Source organism: Gobius niger (genome assembly GCF_951799975.1).
Source record: "Gobius niger genome assembly, chromosome: 11".
Classification (NCBI taxonomy): Eukaryota; Metazoa; Chordata; class Actinopteri; order Gobiiformes; family Gobiidae; genus Gobius; species Gobius niger.
In genome coordinates, this window is record NC_136862.1 from 13,092,275 (window position 1) to 13,118,535 (window position 26,261).

At 43.2% G+C, this 26,261-nt stretch overlaps 1 protein-coding gene across 1 annotated transcript; it reads left to right on the plus strand.

The window, feature by feature from the left end:
• The first annotated feature begins 2,648 nt into the window (after positions 1 to 2,648).
• Positions 2,649 to 24,760, plus strand: mtmr4 (myotubularin related protein 4). The gene is given in 19 exon segments (XM_079565834.1): positions 2,649 to 2,666; positions 4,279 to 4,371; positions 13,878 to 13,967; positions 15,951 to 16,067; positions 17,377 to 17,459; positions 17,556 to 17,769; positions 17,775 to 17,914; positions 18,647 to 18,760; positions 18,886 to 19,085; positions 19,255 to 19,380; positions 19,853 to 19,964; positions 20,197 to 20,392; positions 20,591 to 20,776; positions 21,125 to 21,295; positions 21,459 to 21,613; positions 21,693 to 22,872; positions 22,969 to 23,079; positions 23,189 to 23,277; positions 23,781 to 24,760. Coding segments are annotated over 18 exon segments (3,465 nt in total). The 5' UTR covers positions 2,649 to 2,666; positions 4,279 to 4,368; the 3' UTR covers positions 23,959 to 24,760.
• Positions 24,761 to 26,261: the final 1,501 nt, after the last annotated feature.

Consider the following 26,261-nt stretch of genomic DNA (forward strand, 5'->3'; position numbering starts at 1 on the left):
TCTAAAGGGCTTTTTGTTTCTGGGACATCGTATAACCCGACTGAAGCGCAGTGTCAAGTGTTTCCTTTCAAGCGTTTACATTGCGCTTGAAAAGAAAAATAAAACAATCCATTCTCTACAGAGCCTTAAATGGAATACACTCATTAAATGTTCTGATGCGTATTGTGTGAGTGAAGTTTGATGTGATGGTGCGTTTGTGGTACGTGCAGTTGTTTTCAAAGTTCATCTGAGGTTAGTTGAGCTCAGGCGCAACTAAAATAGTGCCAGTCAGGGCAAGGTTAAGCATAGCTGAGCATCCTACATATAGCACATTTGTTATATGCTGGTTGGCCCATATAACGGGGTGCAACGGGTGCATCGCTCTTGATGGAAATAGGACTGGGAGTGCCAATAAAAGTATGGCAGCCTATTGTTGCGTACTGTAAGTTTAATGTAATTGCAAGTTTGAATGAAATAACAAATGTTTTATTGCCTTTGCACGAAACATCGCTTTGTAGTACGCACAGTGCATATTCGGAGTACTGCACGACTGCACGTTGCTCCTCTCTTTAGGCCCGGGTACACGAACGCTCTCGGGCGCACGTACCGCGCTGTGTTCGTGAGTCCCTCCACTTTGTGCCGCGCTGTGATTTTCTATTGGCGCCCGTGACAGTTAGACTCGTCTGTAATTGGCTCTCTTGTGGGCGTGTGCTACGCCCTCGCATGGTTTTGGAGCATTATGATTGGCTTGTGATGGTTCTTCACTGCCATTGGCGCAGGGATCACAGCTCACTCTTCTCCCATTGGCTCACGTTGCTGTCATCATGCGGGAATGCGGAAGTAGTGTAGTCTACTGAGTCACCGTTGTGTCAGCTGATCCTTTCTGAGTGAGTAACTCGGTTTTAATTTCAAAAACAAGTGATTTCATTTAGGGTTTTGGATGTGACATGCTTAAACTGATGTATGTGTTTGTCGTGCGTGCGGTGTATCATTTGTTTCAGCAGTTTTACACGTAAATGGTTAGATGGCAGAAGTGAAGCTATCCGGCAGTTAGCATGCTACGTTTGCAAACACGCGCACTAACGGCACGGGGAGCCGCTTTGGTTTGGTGACACTCCTGTGTCCTCTGAACATGTCCTGTCAGGAGGTCTACTTGCTTTCACTTTCACTACACAGGTGTGTGGTAGATCTCTGCCTGTCACACCTGTTGTATCTGTCTGTCAGCGGGATCAGGGCGGTAATTACAGGCTCTCATAATCACGCGCTTTGCAGGAAATGAGAGCGAAAATGTTTCACTCTATTGTTAGGTTCTGGAGAAAGTAAAAGAAAGGGTTACGGAAATCCCCAAAGCTCAACATATTACGTTTGTTAAAGAGTGTCTTGATTTATCAGCCAATTCGTTCAGCTTTTGTGAGTAGATATTCTGGATATATTTAGGCAAATCTTTATAAATCCATCACATCTTCAATTACAGCAATTTATGTTTTAAAGGAACAGGCCACCATTTTTCCATACCGAGATATGTTCTTACCTGAGCTTAGACGAGTTGATATGTACCTGTCTGGTCTTTGTGCGTGTCCATCGAAGAGCGTGGTAGCTTCCAACTTCACCCCCGTTTGGAGCTATAGGAATACATTGGGAGAGGCCAAATAAACATCTATGGTCGTTTTGCGTGACTGAGGGCACGCACAAAGACCAGACAGGTACGTATCAACTCGTCTAAACTCAGGCAAGAACATATCTCAGTATGTAAAAATGGTGGCCTGTTCCTTTTTAATGATAAATTAATTTAATAAGAAGTTGGAGAGTTTCTGTGTGTAATTGCCAAAATTCTACACTTTCAAATGAGAATCCTGACAGCACAGGTTTATCTTCACTGAGAACACTAAAATGTATTGTATTGTATTTGTTCCATTGGGCAAGACACTTAATCTACCTTGCCTATGAATGTGGTGTGTGTGAGTGCTTAGTGTTGGTCGGAGGGGCCTTAGGCAGTCTTTTCCGGGACTGCTATGTAAAACGAATGAAGGCATTATCATTTTCACATGGTTCATTTTTATTGAATTAAGTTTTGGTGAACTGTAAGGCTAATATGTTTCACTCTCCTGTACGATCAGTTCTTTTTTTATTAGGTCTTAAACAGAAAAGTGTGGTGGGGGGGGGAAAGGATAGTGTATACATATTTGAGCATAATAACCAGCTTTTACAATTGTGCACAGTGGCATTGTTTCTTCTCACTGTTTTTCTGTGGTTTTGTTCTATTGTGAGGCGCGAGATTGATGAGGGGAAACTAATGGCACCAACTTAAGGGGATTTAGCGAGTCTGCACATGGGACTGTAACGTTGAGCGGGTGCAGGACCGTCTTAGCTGGGGCAGTCGGAGTGCTGTGCAATATTTAACTCTCAGAAGATATCAGTGATGAAAAGAAATGATGTGTATGTATAATGACTCATGTTTCAGCCTGCTGGGTTGTAGTTTGGCTTCTTCCACGTTGAGGGAGTGGGAGGGTACCGCGTACAAACTAGTGAGGAGGGAGGGACAGCGCGAGGCATGTCAAGAAGCGACTGGATTACTACCAGAATGTGTTGGAGAGCTCGACACCGCTACTTTACAAAGAACCAAGCCTCATTTTAACTTTTAACTTGTTTGCAACGTTTTTGGTGCAACTAAGTCCAGATTTGAGCAGGTAAGAGAACATAGAAACATCTACGGTACTACTGGGTTTAGGGTTTTTCTTTTTTTAAGTGGTGCTGTGTGCAAAAGGAGGTGTGTCAGCAGAAAAAAAGAAGGGGAAAGAGTGAGCTGGCTGCTTGCTGCGAGGCTATAGGTCAATCCAGGTTACAAACAATTTTACGTCTAAAAAGCGTTTCCTATTAAAGAAACTTAGAATGAAATCAGCTTGCGTTTCCTGTGTGCGTGTCTTACAATTGAAAGTAGAGCATTTAAAGCATTTCCTTGAAGTTTCATGCGATCCCTGGCAAATGCATTTACGTTTGTTTTTAAATCACTTTTCCCCCTCCGTTCTTCATGTCACTTGATCCGCAGTGGCAGACCTCACATGGGCCCGCATGTCTGTCTGCAGCTCAGAGGTGGGAGATACTGTTTACATGGAGGCTGACCTGACTTGCTCTTTTACCATCTTCGAGTATATACAGCGGCTCTGGATAAGGCTGTCCAATTGATCACTATTTGGATGGTCCTAAATTGCAATTACTTTTGTGGTATAGTGCTGTCCTCTGAAAACCTCAATATAATCCATCTCTGTCAGGTCCTTGGTAAAAATCTGCTCACTCTGTAGCTTTGACCTGTACTAACATCGGAAATGTATGGGATTCTTGTTTCTGTTCAGTTTTTTCTCCTTTACACCTGGATGAATTTAAAATCTGCAGTGGGTGAACTGACTCTTTCTTTTAAAACAATCTGGTTGCAAATGTCAAATTGTGCAGCCCCTAAAGGAGGATTCAAACCTCTATCTGGCATTTATTTTATTTTTTAGATTACTCAGATGCTCAAATAAAAAAGATGAATTTAATTTAATTGAACTGATTTTTTAATAATAATATACTTTACTCAGGCTTATCATGGGAATGAATGGAATTGTCCCTAGATTCCAGACCTAAGCTTTTATGAACGTTCATAAACACCCCTGTAGTTGAACACAATCACTGCAGACTGGATCTGCAGCTGTTGCACAGGGTTTACACTTTTAATTTCGTTGTAGAGATTTAAATATTGTCGGTTGATTTTGTTGAGGTCGTTTCACTTCTATCTTAAGTTTCCACTCTTACTGAGAGTGCCTGGTAAAACCCACACAAGCCAGAGGGGCGGTCTATTAGAGCACGAAGAGGCTTCTGAACAAGCCCAGTCCAGTCGACAATACTTAAATCTACATGCTAGATTTTCCCTCTGCAAAAAACAATAATAAAACAATTAAAAAAAAAATATATATATATATATATATATATATATATATATATATATAATATTTATATAATATTTATATATATATATATATATAATATTTATATAATATTTATATAATTTGTATACATTTATTTAAATATTTGGGAATTTTCAGGTAGTGTAATTTTTTTTACTTATTATTGAAGAAAATGTATTATTGAAGAGTTCTGAAAACCAGTGTAATAGTGAAACTGTGTCATTTTGAAAGCTGAAAATGAAAGCTCCTCAAAGTTGAATAATAAATAAATGTGCTCCTGTGTTGTGATATTGTCAGTGCACCTGCTGTACTTTGAGGGAATGCAGGTATTCGCTAATGCGCACTCATGTGTTGGCAGGAACTACCTCTGGTCCAGCTGCAGCACCCGGTGGAGCGGAGAGGGCGGGACCTGCAGAGGAGTGCCCAGGTCTTCACACTGAGTGACAGCATGGTGAGCCAATCCCTGTTCACAGACGTGTACCCACTACAGTGCAGTACTGCTCATGTGACGATTTACTGTAACGTGTGGTGTGCTTTCAAATTGCACTCAGTCAGTCTTCCACAATCAGGAAGTCGTGCCTTCAATACTTGCCCAAACCACGTACTCACACCTCACTTTACCACAGGTGTCGGATCTGCTGATTCACTGTTTTAAGTTTGGAAAGGTTTATTTTTATTTACAATATTTGCCATTAACCTTTTTAAATACTGGATTTTCTTTTAATGTGTAATATTAAAATTCACAGAAAATTAGAACTGAACATTTGTAACACTTTGTTTTCATCTTTACATACAGCTTGAACATTTATTGGCCTGTTAATCCAGGTTGCACATCATCAAGGGATGCACCGAGACTCATACCAGTATCGGTTATCGGGCCGATGCCACATGCTTGTACTCGTACTCGTACTCGTACTCATTCACAAGGTCCCGATACCAGAAACCGATACCACTTGACTTGTGGCCATGGCTCCTACGGGGCGCAGCTCTCCAATGAGGAGAGAAAATAGCAACAAACTGGAGAATTCTTTAGTGGAAATACAATATTCCACATAGAGCTTTCCTTCAGACTACACTCCCTACTTCAGACTACAATCAGATTCTGTGCTGGATATAACCAGAGCTAACTGTTGTTAGTGCTGCAGTGTGGAGTCTGCAGTGTTTACAAGATACAGGCTAATGTTGCTAAACTAGCCGCTAACTCACAGCTAACAGTTTTGCAGAATCTTAAGCCGTTTTATGCCCAGGGGCTTATTCATCTGAAAGACAAATCCACTAAAAAGTACTCAGAAAATCCAAATTAAAGACATACAGCATGTCCATATTGAGCGAAAATGAGCTGCAGCAAACCATCAAAAGGCTGTAGGCTACTCGCTAAGTTGCCATAAACACACAAGAAAATCTACACGGAGCTGTAATAAAAGCGAGAAGAGACCCTTTGGCTGCAGTAATTAGTAACCATCTCAATACTATTGTCAAATAGTAAATCCAGAAATGAATAAAGCACAAGCACTGAGGAGCTTTTGGACATGAGCTGTTCTGTCTATGATGGACAGTGCAATAAAAAATTTAAATGATATTGAATGAAAAAAGAAAGATGGCATCTGTACAATGTTGATATAACTTCTCTTAAAATTGTCGCCTACTTTACTTAAGGAAATGTACATGAGTAAATTATCGTATCGGTTTTAGGAAAAAGTGGTATCGGTGCATCCCTATATCTGTAGTAAAAGGCTAACTCAGCAGAATACAACAATTATAATAACAGCCCTCATGATGGATTTGGATAATAGTCTAGTCAGATAATCGGTTCACCGGTGCCTCTTGGCCATGTCTTCCTCAAGAGAGACTTTATTTATAGGACTTCCTGGTAAAATAAAGGTTGAATAAAAACAGAAATAGTGCAGCGACTAAATGAGAAAGTGGAAGTGAGAAAAAGTGTAGACAAATGCCTTTGTTACTCTAGGGGCGGCTGTAATGGACTGAAATGGGACGTGTAACAGGGCGATGTGTGTCCGGAGTTTCTGCTCAACTGGGTCCTCTGAATGTCACTATGGCCCGACGCCCGGCTTTCAGCTTTTATGGGACTCACAGCCACGCTCCCCTGATACGTGCCTGGGCCGATGGGCATATAATGTGACCGCAGAGGAACGTTTAAAAAAGTGGTACGGTGGTATTTGCACATCACTTCTGTCACTGGAGAGAGATATAAATAGTCAGAGCCCAGAAAGCGTCTCAAAATGAAATGATAGACAATCTGTAACGCCGTCTAGAACTGAAATTACAGTCTTACCGTGATGGAAAGAGTCACCTGCAAAAGTTCAGGCCTTCATTAAGTTCAAGTGATTATCTTAAAATTGTGCAGCGTTTCAATATTGTAATGACTGCATCAACAAAAAAGCATCGGAATTTATGTCTGCAGGCATTAAATCTCCATTTCTCTGAACATAATGTCACTGACTTTTTTTGCTTCATCAGTTCAATGTAAACACAAATGTATTGCAGGTTTGGCTAAAATGTTCAATACATTTTCTTGTCTACTTTTTCTTTAATTCAGTTTTTTACAATAAATCTAACCAAATTAGTTGCATCTACAAATCCTTGCAATTTGGACCTTCAAATCGCATTAACAAGCATTACGTTTTCGTGCTGCTGCCTGTAGAAGCCTGTATGTCAGATGTGGATGTGCTGTGTGACTGTTTGCTCAGAGCTGAGGTGGCGACGGGATGGTTTTCCAGGTGCGGAGTGTACGAGCGGTTTGTTCCACAGGTAACATGATCCACCTAATCCTTTCTGTGAGGCGCTGCTTAATTGCTTCCCAGCCTCCATCTTTTTCTGTTCACAAAAAATGGTTGTATTTCAGTCACGCCGGAGTCTTCATTGTCCCCCTGGAATAGCAGAACAACAGGATTGCTTTACCGTGACCCACAATGCATCATGTGCTCATGCTGAAGTACAATGACTGAAGTATGCAAACATGAAAGTCAGATTTAGTGTCACTTTTGGTTTTGATGTCAGTGCAGGTTACACAAGGATAAAGGCACCTACTTCTGGAGTCAGGATAGAACAACTGCAATATTAGTCAATCATGAAGACGGAAGACCGCCGTGACTTTGCAATATATCAGATTTAGTCTTCAGTGTCTGCTGCATATTATCCTTTGGAAGGCATTGATATTTCCCTGGCCTGCTCTGTCTGCATGTGTGGACCAAATTGTACTTGGGTGACTTGCTGGCCTCCTTTCCTAAAATAAAACCTTACACACGGGAGTCTAAATGAGGCTGGGGCTTCTGTAGGGGTGTTGGGCAAGACCAGTTGCTTAGCGAGTGTTTATTGGACATATCAAGGCACGGACATGCTGTGAATAACACATTTGTTATACTGTATGTTTGTGCAATGAAGAGAAAACATTGTAGTAAGGCTTTAAATCTCATGCAAATCAACCATGTTATAACGTTCCTCTTCAAAAACATACCTGGAGTATCAGATCACTTCGTTCTTGCAGGTTTGAGTAATTCTGTTTACTTTGGTCATTTCTTCTTCTACTGTTGAGGTGCTCTGATCTGTAGTTCCTATAATGCATTGCATCATTGTGTCATGTTAAACGATCTTTCCCATAATCAAAGGCTCTGCACTCGTCATTCCCCCTGCTGCCTGCAGAGGGAGCTCCAGGCAACCTCCTGACGAGCCCTGGCACCTTGCTTCAGTGTATTATCCTTATATAGGCATTATTTCAAATAATAAAAGGTAAAATATTAATGTTGAGGTGCCCAAATTAATGTTTTTAGTCTTGATTGTGCGTGATATGTATTTCTCATGTTATAGAAATCCTCTCAAGACAATGGGGAAATTGATTTGTGGAAGTGAACTCCATCAGAGATTCTTCAGTCCACTTAACTTAATGAAATTCGCTGTACACCATTGAGTTCTTCATACCATATTCTGCTTTCAGTAAGCTTTACATGGTTATTCTGCATGATCCCTCTACTGTCTTTGAGAATTGTTCTAATTTTACATTATAAAATACAGTTTGTAAAAATTCCAGGGCCTCATTAACATAGTAATTGTGCTGCTGCAGTGAGCGTCCTGGCCGCTGCTGCTCCTCTTACATAATGTCGGGCTTCATGTAGGCATCAGCTGAAGGCGAGTGGCTGTCACGACTCCGGTGGGGAGGACGTTGAGGGGGAGGGGCAGTTTGTGTCCCCCTGTGTACACAGCTTTGCCCTTGACTTCTTCGTTAAAGCAGAGTAAGGCGCTGCTGGATCTATCGATAAAAAATCTAGCAGCAATTGTTCAAAGGAGGTTTAGAGGATGCTGTGTCACTGCTCACCCTCCCTCCTCCTGACTATGTCCTCTGCTTGAGTGAAACTAATCACTCCTGTCAAAGCCCGGTCTGCACACGACTTGTGTCCGGGCTCCTCCGCCGCGGCTCCCAGTGCAGCATTTTCATACATGTGGCCACGCTCGCGTCTGACAGGGCGCTGCTCAGGTGCTGCAGTCTGTGCTCGGATGCTGGCAGAACACTATGTGCTTTAGCGCCTCGTTGCGGGGCAGAGGCATATTTATGAGGGGATGTCGGTGAAGGGTGAACGGGAGGGGGTGAGATGAGAGATAGAGAAAAGAGCACGTGAATGCAAGAGCAGGAGGAGGATGCGCACGCAGGGGGCGGAGCCAAGTATCAAGCAATTCCCTCTTCATCCTCTGTGCTCCTCGGCTCTCCTCCGGCTCTTTACCCTCTGTCCACTGCTGCAGCTTTGAGCGCATCGGCACTTCATTCTACTTTACTCCTGATTCTCTGGACATTATTAACCTTTTTTGGACTATTCACTTTTGGGTAGAGCGACGGGGGCTGTTCTCAGACCAGTGTCTGTCCCTTCTCACATGGGAGCTTTAGGAGGCGTGTGTTTGAATGAGGACTAGCGACCGACTGCGCAGCATCTCTGCACATCAGCTCTGAGCAGGAGGTGGGGAGAGGACTGTAGCAGACGGGAGGTGGAGAGGACAGGGCCGGGGGAAGAATGGTAATGCCGGCTCCTCGTGCTCACGCCGCGCTGCTGCTCCAAAGGCTGTGTGTCGCTGTGGCACAGCCCTGCTGCTCCTCGTCATGAGCCGCGCAGGGAGAGCGTCCTGCTCCATGCTTAACTGCTTCGTGAGTTCATGTTTTAGATGTTTCTATTGTAACATCTTCATCACAGGGGCGTGCGGCTGAGGAGGGGGGTGTTGGTCGCCACATTAGAGCGCTGCAGTTATTTAACCACAGTTGTCTCTACATAATATACCAATCACTGCTCCCAGGGCACAGATTAAAGCTTTTTCTTATTGCTCTGTCTTTGATCACTCTTTGGTGCTGAGGAGAGTGGCAGCTGCCGGCTCCTGTGGCTTACAGAGGCCTAGGTGTCGAACATGTGCCATGCCACGATGGAGCACATTGTGCAGCCTGTGATGCTGCATCAGAACATGCTGCAGGAAAAAAAAAACGTTAATGTGATTACACTTCCTCTGTATTGATTTATTGACAATAATCCCCATAGTGCTTCAACAACACTTTGTTCTTGGAACAATTAACTTATTGATTGATTATACAAAAGTCTACAAGCTTAGATAGGTCAAAGAAACCTTTTGATCTTTCATTATGTATACCCTTAAGCATTTATAATTGTTTGTGTTTATTTTACTTTTTTCTTCCTTTCTTTTGAAAGGACAAAGTATAAATCTATGGCGGGTACTAAATTGTGTCTAATTAGGTTGCACTTTGCACTTTTAAATTCAATCACTTTTTCTAAAACATAGAAACATTGAACCAGTTGTGCTGTACTATTTCTTAGTGGCAGAGCGTGTGAAGGTGGAAGCCCTGGATAGCTGTTCATGAAGAATCAGTTCTGGTTTATATCAAAAACGTGCAGTCTTTGTTGAAGTCAAGTTCTCAACTAGAATCGAGATCTTCACTGTAGACACCGCCAGGTGATTCTCCATTTTAAAAATAGTGCTAACTGTGCACTTCTCCAGTGTCAGAGTGAGGATAATTTAGTGCTGGTGTCCTCCAGAGCGCGACAGCTCTGTCACTTTGCTCATGGGAAATGGTCTGAGCATCAACATCAGCATCGTCAAACTGTGGAAAAAACATCTCCTCCTATAACTCATGTTTGTGCCCATCTGCCAAATATTGCCTGCTCTAAATGGGCTCATAAACGGGTTAACTCGATTGCTTTAGATTTTTCCACGATTCTTTCCGTATGTGTTCCAGCTAAATGAACCAGGTGGAGCCAACAGCTTTTGGAAGTTGTGTTCTCCATCTTTAACACTTTGTCCCATGTCGTCTTTCTGACAGTTAAAGTAAAGTAACAGAGTCTAGGATGATGACTGTCGCGTCTCACAAGTTTCAAAGCTGGCTGGGCCAGTGGTCTATAAAACATTTACACAGAGGGGGGACAAAGAAGGATACAGAGCATTCGACCATCTTCTATCTTGACCTGCAGCTCCAATCTTTCTTTTTCTTTGTAACCTGCTTGTCACATAAACTAATATTTAGTTACATGTTTTATGCCACCTTCACTTTGGTGAGTATTAGTAAGGATTGTTTTCCAAAGCTTTGGATGGAAAGCGACTGTCCTGAAAAAGAAGCATGTGTCCATGGCAACCAGACACTCATTTTCAAAGCCTGTTTCTCAGCTGTTGGTAGCTCCATTCATACAGCGTATTGGAGCCAGGCCTGCTGTTATCTTAGCATTAGTCTGGTATCACATCTGTCCCATCAGCTGATGGCAGCTGTAAACAGAGATATCATTCATATGGCTGTGCCGTCACAGTCGGTGTGGGCTGTGGAGTACGAGTGCACTGTTGTGACTGTGGATAGGACAGAGCTGGGCCAGGGTGTAGCGTGCACAACAGTGACAAAGCAAAAACGTGTCACTAGTGGAACAAGCTCTGCTCCATCTTTACAAGTGCTTTCAAAGTCAGTGCTAACCATTCAGTTTATGGCACACATTTTAACACACTACAGCCATTAGGTGCATGTATGTTGTTGAAAGGCTGTCATTTTGAACGTTGTTGGACTCTGATGCTGATTCATGATTAACAATTTTGTGTGTTTTCTTTTATGTAGTACACTGTGTCCTTGCCCCAGCGTGCCCTTCCTCAAGCTCACTGGGCAGTCAGTGCCAAGTGTCTACCTATAGGGCATTACATAACGTGCATAGGAAGGATTGGAGCAGGCTGCGTGCAGCGATTATATGTATGCACTTCTATACTGAGGACCCTTTTTATAATCACTGTGTGTGCGGTAAACTTGTGAGTTTTCTGGCACATGTCCACAAAGTAAAATGGCTGTGGAGCCACTGATTCACACTGGCACTGCCCAGCAACAGTATCTTATTCTGGTCAGACGACTAAAGTCTCACAGGACCAGCACTGACGGATGGCTCTGTCACAATGCTCCCAGACAAATATTAAACTGACATTAGCTTTAGGGCCCTGTGAAGTCTAAAGGTCAAAGGTTAAATGTAGTGACCAGGTTTATACTTCCTGTGGAAGTTGTTCCGATAAACATTGGGGGGGGGGAATTGTTCTATATATTCAGTTATAATCCAGTAACAGTAAATGCTTTATTTAAAAAAGAAACATGTTTATAAACCATCGTATGTGATATTATTTGCCATGTCGCCCAAAGCTGCTGAGTCATTGTCTGGAAACTCACCGCTGTGCCAGCGATTGAGTCTGGTGACCGTGGCATAAAAATTTCACCAGCGGAACATACGCAAGCTAACGGGAAGCGGAGTAAACCAATCAGTGACGGCGGGCGTCTGCCGTTGATGCGACGTTATTAGCAGTTCTGCATTAATATTCGCACAGGATTATGAATCACGAAACTCTCCTACTGTTGATGTATTTTTGGTCATCTACCGCCGATTGGAAAAAAAATTGGTATTGAAAGGACTTCCGCATCCTGTGAGTGACGCTGCTCGCAAACACGTGACCGCAAATAAACAAATCTGATTGCACAGGCTTGTTTGAGTTTTCTAATGCTGCAAACGAGGGGCGTGGGTCCCAGACTGCTATATTTTTTATACAGCGGGATATCATTCTGGTCTCGCCAGGGTAGCTGAGTCATGGCTTTGCAAACGTCAAAAATATCACATCACATACTTATTGTACCCACGGTAAAGATAAATTCAGACAAACTGAATGTTTTGCGCTAATATTAGAGCTCATGCACTGTTTTTGACAACAGGCCTTTGAGTCTGGCACAGGCTGCACACTCCCGGGTTGTCTGTGACACTGTGCAGATAATTTATGATCCAGGGACATTGTGACTCTGACCTTGTCCCACACACCAGTTGGATATTTCAAGGACGATGAACGTCTAGACACAAGCATTTACCTGAGGAAAGTGACAGGATACATTTACCACAAAGATAATTGTAGCTGGTGAGTCAGACTTGATCACTCTCCTGAATGATTGTGTGTGTTTTTTGCACATACAGGAGGAGTCTGTCTCCACTGCGGGTGGTCAGCTCATCATGGGCTTAGTCACAGGCTGGACCTGTGATTGCAGGTGTAACCATTGTAAACAGAGCACACTGCCAATGCAGTCACCCATGAGGTGTCTAACCTGTGTTTGATTTGTTGCATGAATCAAAACATGCACTTACAGCTTCCCGATATTGGTATCACAGAGAAACACTGACAACCAACATTGCTGTCTAGGATGTACAATGCACTCAAGCCCTGCGTCAATTGGATTTCAAATTTTATTTTATTTTTACCTCTTTTTTTTTACAAAATGAATATGACTTTGCATATGCATTTTTGTCTTTTGTAACAAACTGTCACAGTAAGAGAACTTTACACAAAAAATAAGACATGAAAATGATCTAACTGTTTTGACTTTTTTTTTCTTCAAGTCAAGTTCTTACACATGCAGCTGACGCTGCATTGCTGACCTTTGTTAATAATATTTTTTCACTTTCATTCACTTTCATATTTCACTTCTGCGTTCAGTTCTTTTCTCAGTATCTGATAGTTTTTTATAACTTTCAAACCTCAACAGCTGACAGATGTAATGGTCTTGACATTTTTTAATGGTTGACTCCACACTGTTTAGTTCGTGGTTTCTTTAGTGGTGTAAGCAAAGAAGAATCTCAAAGCTAGATTAGAACTATTTACTTATCGCACTCTTAAAAAGTATTAAAAACACTTGATAATTTTAAATAACGTTTGACCAAAATAATGCTGATCCCCCAGTTTCTTGTCTGTTTTTTTCAGTCAATCAGGTGTGTTCTTGATAAGGATAATTTATTACCAAAATCAGCCCAGTGCCGCACAGTATATTGTCGAGCTGTTTCTTTATAACTTCTATTACTGAAAGGCGTTGCCCCAACATAAAAAACTCTTTGAGATATGCTTCAGTAACCTTTACTGTTTGTTCAACACAGTAAAGCCACGAAGTCTACAGGTTTTTGGCATCAGGAGCCTTGTGTGTGCCAATATACGTGTTATCAGTCCACCCTCTGCCAAGTAGGAGTAGTTAAAGGAGCAAAGTGTACCACTCACCGCTTCAAAGTAATATTACTTAAAGCAATGTAATACCATAATCAGTAGGGGAAAACCAAGCAGTAATTAATAGTGTATTTTGTGCAAGTTATTTTGGGAACATTACTCCACTTCTACAGGATGAGGAGTGTGTTATATTATCTACTCTATAGATATATTTTTGCACTGTGTACAACAAAGTCACACAAAGTCGCTGTATGATAAAAAGAATTGGGCCACCAAATGTCAATATTTAACCAAAGAAAAGCTCCAGCTGGCATGGATCCGCTCTCCGCTGTGAATTATTGGTGTAACGTATTCGGACTGTTGCTTGCGCTCTTTGTTCAGACACATTTCCGTGCAGTGTAGCTCTTGTTTTTTGATATTAAAAGCTTATTTTAAATAACCAATTCTGATTTTGCCGTGCAGGGTGAAGAGGGGCCTCCCAGTCTGGAGTACATCAAGGCCAAGGACCTGTTCCCCCAAAAGGAGCTGGTGAAGGAGGATGAGAGCCTACAGGTGAGCAGTCGAAGCCCCGCCCTGGTTTACACAACCATCACTGAAAAAATGTATTCTTTCTGCATCCTGCCCAACCATCCATCATTGGGTTATGTGAGAATTGACTTACTACTTCGTCAGCATATTTGTGTGTCTGTGTATGAGAAAAGATAACCAGCTGAGTCTGAAATTAGTGAAAAACACAGGGGCATGCCCTCTGAAGAACATGAGGAGGAAGGGATTTGAACTAGTCCATGCAATTTAGATGAGCATATTTATCCAGGGCAACATTTATTATCAAGTATTGAGCGATTATGCACAGCTGGCAAAGCAGACTTGTAATATTAAATTGACTGAATATTATTTAAATTGCTGATAACTGAAAATTATATATCATTATATTGAACAAATAGTTGCTGAAAAATCTTGTCATACGAGCTCTGGGGAAATCTTTCCTCAGTGCTGTGGAGTCACACGTCCCTGAGCTCAGTCTGTGCGGCTCTCCCGTTCTTTCACTTTTATCGTGAACTCTGTAGTTTCACGACAGCTGACGTTTTGTATCACAAATTACAGGCATTTCCTTTTGTAGTCATTACTCACTGCTTTTCCTGGTGTGTGTGCTTCATGATGCGGCCTGCTGTGGCACAGTGTGGAGCACAAGTGTGAGTTAAACACGTGTCTCTGCTCTCAGGCAGCAGCTTGAACCGGAAGTCACGACTCAGAAGTCTGAGTCCTATGCTCTACTCGCTCTCCCCCTCTCCCCCTCTCTCTAGTCTCTGCTCTAGTTTTCTTTCTGCTTTGAAGAGGAAACGTGACTCACAGCTAGTGCTTCTCTCACTTGGATCACTTTTTTCTGCTGCTGTCAGCCTGAGCCTATGAAGCCTGTTAACTAGTGCAGCTTACGGTCTAATTCATACTTAATTCATCGACAGCCTCGTCAGGTCCTCGTACTATGAGTCTGCAGTAATTTAGCTTTTCATTTTATCTTATTGTTCACATGTTTACTCTGCTTTAGTCTAGCAGAAATAACTTTGATTCCGATAGGGCTGGACGATGTGGCAAAAAGATTATTTTTTTCTCATATTGATCAATGTCGATTTTCGATTCAATTTTATTTTTTCATATTAAAAATCAATACATGCTGATTCATGAATTTTGACATACTTTTTATACAATTCTCAGCTCAAATGAAAGCAAATGATTTCCTCCAGTATCATTTAACTCACAAACTCTTCCATTTAAAGTTAGTTTGAACATAATCCCCATCGGTCCAGCTGCATGACCTCTTTAATATGCATCACTGGGTCCTCCCTGCGTGACTCAGCAATGTATGTGAAGATGAGGCCATGCACAAAGTTGTTTCTAAGCAACACTGTCACCCTCAGCCACTGACTAAGGCAAACATCCCGATATTCGCTCTCCGGAAGACCTTGTATCACATGTTTTGTTTTTGCCCGTGACGTGATATCAGTATTGAATGTAGTTAGTAATTTGTACATCTTTGTTCGTCTAGTCTAGTACTGGCACTCTCATCTTTGGAGCAGTTTTATAGTGTTTCTGAGCATCTCTGTTGGAAACATCACATAATTTTAAAGGTTACAGTTCCCACCAAGGCCTGCACATACTGAAGTCTTGTTAAATTGGTCTCCTTGATGTTAATGGACACTTTGGGATCCCTCAGTGCCATCAGCCCTGGTGCAGACAGTCTTCCTCTCTGACCGGTCTCAACGCCGGCGGCTCATTGAGGCCATGCTCCAAGCCTTCTGTGCTCACAAAGACCCCTCTGTCAAACTACTCCACTCTAATTGGACCGCTACACATGTAAACACTCTAGCACTGGGACCTCCTTGTTCCCATATCTCTACTGTTGCTCCAGTCATTTGGGAGTTTGGCTTCAAATCAGTCAGTTTTATGAATGAAGCTGTGTTATGCAATATTGCACAGTTTTTTATATTGTTTGTGTGTTCTTTAGTTCAGACATAACTCTGTCTTGTGTCTCTGCAGGTGCCATTCTCAGTTCTCCAGGGGGAGGGGGTGGAGTATCTTGGCTGTGCCAATGAAGCCATCATTGCCATGTCTAACTACAGGGTCCACATCAAGTTCAAGGACTCCGTCATCAATGTAAGTGGCCGTCACAGATGCACCGCTTTTAGGAGCTCTCCAAGTTGTAGTTTTGGCAGAGGCCACACTGCATTACCTCAGAAGGCAATGGCAGGAGAGTGAACTACTGCAGTAGGTAGAGTCTGTCCTTTCCCCACATAGTCTAAAACTGCTAATGAAGCAAGTAAATCAGCACAATAGAGGAGGTTTGCACCACAGCAGCCATGGCGCCTCTCATCTCCAAACAAAGAGGTTTAATGTGACATAGTGGCACCGTTAGGGGCTGCCCCCCTGGCACTGCAGTCCAGCTACTCTCCTTTACTGACGTCAGGCCTTACGCAAACACAAACAGGTCAATTGTTTGCATTCAGGGCAGGAAGTGTAGAAGTCTCCGTCTTCCCGAAGCTAAGTAACTTTTTCCAGGACTCTACTACAGAAATTTCAGTGAAATGTGTTGAGGCTTTCATTAGTGAGACTTGCAGCAGAGGTCAGTGCGTAGGTCTACAGGGAACTTGTTTACTCCTGCAGTGTCCTGCCTTGACCCGGTGACTTTGCTGAACTCTATCAAACATCCTCTCACCTGACCCCACCACAGCAACTGTTTCTGCTGTTTTCTTGCCCTTTGCTCCTCTTCTTGTTTGTCTTCCCTTTGATCATCTCATGTGCTGCAGCTCTCATCCACAGTCAGTTACTTATTTTCCACCTTTTTAAGCTTTTTCATAACTCTTTATTTACGTTTGCCTGTTAGATATTTTTGTTTAATCCCTTTTTTCCATTTCCTCCTGTCTTGTCCCCCTTTTTGTGTGTTCTCTGGTGTCACTATGTATTAGAGCTACCCAGGTGTGGACAGTGAGATCTCTGTGAGTATCTTCTGAAAAACACCACAGTCTAAACAGCTTCGATCATTTTGCCAGTTCCTTAAAGGGGCTGGCTGCAAGTTGGCCATTTTATACTCACTACTGCCACCTCAGGCCATATGTGTAACTGCACCTTTTATATCAAGCTTGTGCATGACTGCAATTCGGGCCGAAGTGACACCTTTTTGAGTGACAGTGCAGGATTTTAGAGGCAGTTGTGGTGAACAGGTCTGGGCTCATTCTACACATTAGGACATGGCTGGAACATGTAGGGGGAGGAAAATACTTAATTTTAACATTTTTAAACTCCCTATAGTCCCTTTAAGAGTTCATTGAATCTCGTATACAGTGCTTGTGTGTTGAGCCTACGATATATCAATGCGTTTCCATATCTAATGTCCAGTTTGACCTCAAATAGAGTATTGTCACCTGGTTCAAATACTCACCAGTGTTCCCTCTGTCTCCCCCTGCAGGTGCCTCTCAGACTCATAGATACCGTGGAGAGCAGAGACATGTTCCAGCTTCACATTATCTGCAAAGACTCCAAAATTGTAAGGTAAGAAAGTTCAGGTATTTAGAGCTTTCGTATTTCATCCGGCATTGATTGTAAGAAGTTGTAATTCTCAGAAACCTTTTGCACTGTTTGCTGCAGATGCCACTTTGCAACATTCAAGCAGTGCCAGGAGTGGGTGAAGCGGCTGAACCGGGCCATCGTCCACCCGTCCCGCTTGGAGGACCTGTTTGCGTTGGCCTACCACGCCTGGTGTCTGGGAGGCAGCGCTGACGATGAGGACCAGCATCTTCATCTATGTCGGCCAGGTGCGCACTCAAGACACTACACTGTTAACTTCCTGCTCATGTACAAATCCAGTCTCAGTGCATTAACGTCCGTCCCGCTGCGCGCTCACGTGCAGGTGATCATGTGCGGCACCGAATGGACCTGGAGGTGAGAAGGATGGGCTTCGACACACAGAACGTTTGGAGAGTGTCCGACATTAACTGTAATTACAAGTAAGTTGTGCTTTTGAAATCCAACTGGAACAAAGACGCTTATTATGATCACAGCAAAAAACAAAAATACATGGGTGTTTACAATGATGTTGAATTTGTATCCTTTTAAGTATGAGCGCTGTAAGGATTATCCTGGAAAGAAACTTGCTTGCTTTGTATTTTTATGTAAAGATGCTTAAAACCCTGTACTCCATTTTTTTGTGTTTTCTGCAATTCAGCCACTAAAATTCTGCCATCGAAATGTTTATATCTAGTGATTTTCTGGCATGTTGTTTGTGCTAAGAGTGCTCCATAAAGCCAGTCTGCTAGTCGGCCCCAAGAGAGCGCATCCTGCTGAGGGAGACGGGACGAGCGGCTAATTAAACAGGCTGCAGCCCGCGGAGGCCATGACGCAACACTTTCTCTCAGCGACTCAGAGCTGTAGTGTCACTTCACTCTTTAGGCCTAGAAAGGGAACGACATGGTCAAATATATAGAGAGCGATGTGGAGATGGACAAAACGGGAGACTGATGTAGTGGAGCTGCTTTACATCCGGCTGTAGTGAACCTAAAAACCAGAGCCGTTATTCTCATATAGTAGTTCTCATGTTCTTCAGTCTGCAGCTGTAGTTTGCCAGTGTGACTGAGGAGTGAATGAATAATGTAAAGTGCTGCTGTGCCTCTCCTGGATATGTTGTAATATGTCATGATTGTTTATTGTTTTACTCATATGATGACGTTGGCTCTCTGCAGGCTTTGCTCCAGTTACCCCCAAAAGATACTTGTCCCGATCTGGATCACTGACAAAGAACTGGAGAGTGTGGCGTCCTTCAGGTCCTGGAAGAGGATCCCCGTGGTGGTCTACAGGTAACTGCTTTTCTAATTAATATCCAGCTGTCTGTGAAAGTGAAGAAGAAGATCTTTATTTATGTAAAAAGTATATATAAAGTGCCTGTTAATGGTAAATAAATTAAATGATAAATGCATTTCAGGCATCAAAGAAATGGGGCAGTCATTGCACGTTGTAGCCAACCTGAGATCAGCTGGTGGGGCTGGAGAAACACCGACGATGAGTATTTGGTGACATCCATCGCTAAAGCCTGTCAGACGGACTCTGGGGCCAAGGGGAGCTGCAGCGCTGCAGGCTGCAGATCACAAGGGGACGCTCATGACTCTTCAGATAGTGACTTTGGTAAGTTTGTGTCCTCATCGTAAATGTGTTTTTAAGACACAGTTGTGAGTGTGGTGTTGATGTTCTGTTGGTTACAGATGGTTTGTCTGTGAAATCATTTCATTTATCACGCTCATACACCTACCTGCATATTTTTTATACAGTTGTGTTTTTATTGTCTGATTCTTAGACTCGTCTCTGACTGGAGGTTCTTGTGACGACACTGTTGTTCCTCAAAAGCTGCTGATTCTGGATGCACGTTCGTACACTGCTGCAGTGGCCAACAGAGCCAAAGGAGGTGGCTGTGAATGTGAAGGTAGGTGCCATAAAACATCTGATTGTAGATCTGTTCGATATTTCAATCATTCTTTCTGAATTGATTTAAAGTAACTTAGGGTGGTTCTACTAATACAGTGGACTTAAAGGACCTATCCTTGATTTTTTTTATTTTTTGTCTGTTGTTGGAATAAAATTTGTTTTGTCCTTTTTAGTACATGGTAAAAGCAGACATTTATCCAAATAAACGCTGGTTTTAAAGCCTTTTAAACGGTTATAAAATGTCAGGCTAGTAGGCATTTTTTACAGTGAAGTGACAGTTTTCCTCTTTGAAAGTTTGAACTCAGTCCCTGTGACAATTTTTGTTGCAAAAGGCATTAGGAAAGTTTGAGATGAGTTTGGACCAGAAAATAGCAATTTGAAATTTGAGTGACCCTGTTTCTTTGTACAATCAAAACAACAAAAAACCCATAATACTACCTCGAAAAGAACCTTGCTCTGTTTGTTCACAGAGTACTATCCCAACTGTGAAGTGATGTTTATGGGAATGGCCAACATCCATGCGATCCGAAACAGCTTCCAGGCGCTGAGGGCTGTGTGCAGCCAGATCCCGGACCCAGGAAAGTAAGTGGATACGTTTGACCTATTTGTGCCAACACTCACCCCCACCTCACACGGTAAAGCAACACCATTCATACATGAACCAGTGTGTTGCTGTGGCCTGGACACATGAAACCACATCAGAGTTTATGTTTGTCGCTGTTTCCCTGTGGACCAGACGCTTCTCTGCTCTCTCGCTTCTCTTGCACATTTCTAGTGACATCAGTTTTTCTAATGGTATTTTTCTGTTGAGCAGCTGGCTCTCGGCGTTGGAGAGCACCCGCTGGCTGCAGCACCTCTCTGTGATGCTCAAAGCAGCCACTCTGGTGTGTTCAGCGGTGGAGCGGGACGGCCGACCTGTGCTGGTGCACTGCTCAGATGGATGGGACCGCACTCCTCAGATTGTGGCTTTGGCCAAAATACTGCTGGATCCTTACTACAGGACATTAGAGGTGGGTGCTTATTAAATGAACTATTGTTGTTGCTGTATTGTGGATGCAGTGCTGAAAACCTGTACTTAGTTGGGTTTGGACTAAAGTGGGAACAGCCGACAATAATCGAAAAGCGTCATACAGTTTATCAGCAGAAAAAAGTCGGTTTAGTGTTGAGTTGGTCTTTAAGCTGCTGTGTTTTTGTTTTGTTTTTTGCAGGGATTTCAGCTGCTGGTGGAGACTGAGTGGTTGGATTTCGGTCATAAATTTGGGGATCGCTGTGGTCATCAGGAGAATGCGGATGACGTGAGCGAGCAGTGCCCCGTCTTCCTGCAGTGGCTCGACTGTGTCCACCAGCTGCTCAAACAGTTTCCCTGTTTGTTCGAGTTCAACGAGGCCTTCCTGGTAGGTGGCCGGCCTGCTTCGACTGCTCACTACACGTTTTACTGTGCGTGGAAATAAAACGTGTTCATCTTAAGGACACAAGCCGCAAAATGTCCCTTCATTTGCAAAGATAAATGGAAAAAAAATGAGCCTTCAGGATTACAAAATGTATAGTAGCAGGAATTTGTGAGTCTGCGTTGTCCATAGAATAAATTGCATGTTTTAATGTACAAAAAGATATCTCTATGAACTGTGCAGGAATTCAGTGCTTGCTACACTGCCCCCTTGTGGTCATTTGAGATTAATTTTACAGTTACATCTATTCAGTTTGATGTTTTGAGTTTCTAAATTCTTCCAATCTTTTTTCAGGTGAAGTTGGTACAACACACATATTCTTGCCTGTATGGTACATTTTTGTGTAACAACGCTCGCGAAAGAGAAGCAAAGAATATCTACAAGCGCACCTGCTCAGTTTGGTCTCTACTACGAACGGGAAACAAGAACTTTCAAAACTTTCTCTACATCCCTTGTCATGATATGGTGAGTTCTCACTTATTCTTATTTTGATTCTCAGTAACACAGTCCTTATCAGTGATTGATCTCTATTTAAGTTCTGAGTCTGAAATCTGAGGACATAAACAGCTGGTGAGGCTGGCTCATATTGACCTTGTGTTTGCGTCCTTCATTGTCTCCTGTCTGCCAGGTGCTGCAGCCTGTCTGCCACACTCGGGCCTTGCAGCTCTGGACCGCTGTGTACCTGCCCACCTCCTCCCCCTGCACTGCTATGGACGATGCTATGGAGCTCTACCTCTCTCCAAATGTCAGTGGAGAGGAGCTCACCTCTCGCTCTTTGGACAGGTATCTTGGAATCTGACTGCCATTGACAAATCTAATGACTAACATTCCCTTAAGTAATGTTTTCTTGTATTTATTGTAGACTTCCTAAAACACGCTCCATGGACAACTTGCTGTCTGCCTTTGAGAATGGAACACCTCTTACTCGCACATCCAGCGATCCCAACCTCAATAAGCATTGCCCTGATGAACGCCCTGCTCCGGAGCCTTCATCTGCCACTGGAGTATGTTCTGACATCACTACACCTGACAGTGGACTGGCCAATGGTGAGGAAGAGGCCTACCAGCTCAGCTCTGCTGCCACTCCAAAAGACGGAGCATCACCAGAGGAGCCCTGTCTCACCACACAGCCACTGCCATGTTTTCCTCTTCCTCATGCACCAGTAGTTGACAACATTGCACAGTGTCCAGTCCTTCAAACGTCACAGGACTCTGTCGCACCTCTCCCTGAACCTCCAGCAGATGAGCCTACCGTCTGTAGAACTGTTGACACCACCATGTCACATGATCACAACACTGAGCTTTGCAAAAGTGCACAGAACACTGACGACAACTGCACATCAGTGCTCAGTGGCGACACAAACAGCCACACTGATAACCACAGCAAAGACCTCATGGTGTCTGCAGGTCTGCTGGTTCTAAAGCAGCTCTCACCACTTCTTCCAATGGAGGAATCCACAGAAACTCTCACAGGAGAAGAGCACTCCACAGAGGCTGCCCTCACTCACATTAGTAACTCTGAGACTGACGCAGACACAAGAACAGACTGTGTCCAGGCAGCAGCTCATTTGACCGCTCAGAGCCAGCTGCCTGACCTCTCTCTGCTGGGAGCACATTGGGACAGTGTACAGGGTTTTGTCCAGTCTGCAAGTGCTGGCCAGTCAGCTGTTTGTCGTTCTTTGCAGCCAGGTGTTTTCCAGAGCCGCCGTGTTGCCAGTAACTTGCTTCGATCTGCTGCTGTGGCTAACGCTGTGCAGAGCTGCAGGAGGGAGGCTAACCTGGCCTTCTCCCTGGCAGCACTTCCTTTCTACAACTCTCCCTCCTGTTCACCCTCTCCATCTCAGACTCCTTCATACCTGGATGACGATGGTCTGCCTGTTCCTGTGGACGCTGTGCAGCAGCGGCTGAGGCAGATCGAGGCGGGCTACAAACAGGAGGTGGAGGTGTTGCGGCAGCAGGTGCGGCAGCTGCAGATGAGGCTAGAGAGTAAACAATATGGCAGCCCTCCCTCTGAGCCAGACATCGACTATGAGGACGATATTGTGAGTAGCTCATTTGTCTTGTGCACCGCTGTGTGTTTGATTTAATTATCCAGGCTAATTCCACTGTTTTCTTCTTTGTTGCTCACTTGATTCCAGACTTGTCTGCGTGAGTCAGACAATAGTAATGAGGACGACTCCCTGTCGAGCCACAGTGAGGACCGTCTGTCCGAGGGGAGCTGGGATCGAGTGGAGCAAAAGGACACTGAGGTCAGGCGCCTAATTTGCAAACTCTCTGTTCATTCTTCTGTAACCGTTCACTTCTCTCTGTCTGGTCACTCGCGCACCTTTTCTCATTCTTCTGCCTGTGTTTGTGCAGGTCACTCGGTGGGTGCCGGACCACATGGCTTCTCATTGTTTTAACTGTGACTGTGAGTTCTGGATAGCCAAGAGGCGTCACCACTGCAGGTGCTCTTCCAGCTCTTCTTTCACTAAAAGCGATGATGTCCTTGTGTAGATTACAGCATACTTAATATTTCAGTCAATTTAAAACTGGGGTACCTGACTTTTTGTTGTTGTAGAGAAAATGTATTAGTTAGTATGTTGTTAACACAGCATAAAACAGACCTTGTTGCATCGTCTTCACTTGAGCGATGGAAGATAAAAGTAGAATCTAAATTAGTGCAGAGTTAGTACAAATGGAGAATTTTTGTAGCAAGAAGATGAAGGGTGGATTCTTGAAGGGAAATGTGTGAATATCCAAAATGGTGGCCTTAAGTGGCCATTGCAGGGTAAAAATTCCCAAAGGAAGATCAAATACAAGTTTAACTAAATCTCAGCACAGTCTGAGTATACACAACCATTAACATAGAAATAAAAGTATGATATATCACTACTCTGAGAACGCACTACATTATATCAGTGCTTCTGACATAGGAATTTTATATTTCACCTTTGCTTTTCTTCCACAGAAACTGTGGAAACGTTTTCTGTAAAGACTGTTGCCATCTGAAGCTGCCCATTCCTGACCAGCAGTTGTATGACCCAGTTCTGGTCTGCAACATCTGCCATGACTTACTGCTGGAGTGTCGAACACGGGAAATTCGCAGCCAGCAGTTGAAGAAGGCCATTGCCACAGCATCCAGCTGAGAAACGGGTCCTGTAGCTTTTTGCTGCCTCCGGTCTGTCCTTGGGGACCGCTCGACTGCGACTCATCCCTGGCTGCTGAGGGTTTTACTGCGCAGGACGAGAGGATGCTTTAGCAGAGCTTCGGTACAGAAGACATGCACTTAGAGACTGGTGAACAGAGATGTTAATGAATTGAGATATCGAGGATGTTGCTACCAGCAGGAGAACTCGATCACAAACCCCAAACCCGTCTGGTAAAGAGCGTTTTAGCCTGGAGAGGTGCTGCATACAGCACCCTGCAGTCTGGTCATGTTGTTGTGAAGGCAGCATTTGAAACGCTGTACCCCTGCTAAGATACAGTCCCACACTTGTGGACAATCTGTTCTGGACTCCAAAGCCTTTGACCAGAAAAAAGGCTTTGAGGTTTAAAAGAAGAGTTGCTGCTACAGTATTTAAAAATTCTAATTTTGTATTCTTATTTTGTGCACTACAACCTATTGTGTATGTGAGGAAATTTGAGACCAAACCTGAGCTAAAGGGAGAAAACTGCTGTTTACTTGTCTTTTTTTTCCGGAAGCCTGAATGTACAATGCAATGGGTGAACTGGATTTTAATGTGGATTTTGATGGGTCGTATTTTTGGTCATTGCTACTCTGTGATTTCAACATTATGTGTATGCAGTCAATGTGGTCTTGTCTCTTAATGCTTTTCTCCTCCAAGGCAATGTTGCAACATCTTTAGAGCAGTGTGTCGGCACTGGTCTATCCATGCTGCATTCATGTGTGGGGTACGTGTTTGGTGATTAAGATGGGAACATCAGGCAAACTGCTGACTCAAAGATCATTTACAGCATTGTAACTACTGTCCAGGCCCATTGTGAACCTTGTCCAGCCGACTGATGCCTGGCAGTAATATCTACTCTGAAGATTGAACACTGCTCAGCTTAGGGGGTTCTCTTTTAATGTTAGTGTCTACTGACTTGTTTTTGAGAAAATAGTGCCATATTCTGTCAGATCATTTGTCTCTGGAAGCCTTTGTTTATCAATGATGGCAGTTTTGAAATTGGGCACTTTGAATTTTAAAGGTTCAAACATCTAGCTGCTAATTAATACAAACCGACTCACGATTAACAGTTAGATAATGTGGTTATTAATATGTCACAATGATGAAAAATAACAAAGATGTAACATAGTTCTTTGTAGTGCTGGCTAAAGCTTGTCACTTACTCGTTGTAAAGAATTGCACTGTTGAAGGTGAATCCCATGGGTTAAAATTAAAGATTATATTATGATCTAAAAACAGCTGTGTCATTTTCACTTGGACTGGACCTGTTTACATGTTGTGTCCTTGGGCAAGACACTTAAACCACCTTGCTTCCACTGTTTGCATACACTGGTGAGTGAGTGAGTGAGTGAGTGAGTGCATCTCAGTAATAAGGGCGCAAAGGGATTGTATTAAAAGTTATTTTTTGAGTGAAAACTGCATGTTCGGTTTGTTCCACTAGGTGGAGCTCGCGTTATTATCACGCTCCCTGTGAGTCTAGCTGGCACGTATATCACACTCTGAATACAGGCTGGGTATGTTTGCATGTTAAAGAAATGTTTTAAACTCTCCTTTTTGCTTTAAGTACATTATTTGACGCCGCTCATTCCCTCACGGTCTCATTGTGGCCGAGGCAAGAGCTGTGAAGTCATTTGCATCTGATCGCACTGTTACATTTAGCACTCAGCGCCTTGCCTCAGTCTTGATATTCATGATTTTATTGTGGAGGCTTCACCACCTGATGTGAGTGATACTGGTGGTGTTTTTCAACCTGGGAATTAAACATATCAGTGGAGTGAACCTAGACTCCTATAAGTGTAAATTACTAATTAACCAGTAAACTATAAACCTCATTTGTGCAGCACAGTTAAAAATTGCCCTTAAAATCCGCACTTTTAATCGCATTAAAACATCTACAAATATTTTCCCTTAAAAAATTCCTGTATAAAATCCTAAAAATCAACCCATTTAGCCAAGTGGCCTGGCAAGATTGCCCACACCGGCTTAACTTAACCACACGTAGTGATTATTGTTTACCCTTTTCCACACAGACTTTAATACAATGGTGTTGGCAGATGTTACCACACTTCTACAAATATAGACCTACGTGGTTATTCATGTTGTTGTTTCTGAAATGAGCTGCACGTGAAGCAAGATCTCATAGGTCTGCTTATTAACAAGTGCGTAAAATTCCACCCATTTTGCGCACGCGGTGAAGGGCCCCCGTCGTGAGGTGAGGAGCTTTATTTGAGGCAATGCCCAAAAAGGGGAGGAGACTCTTC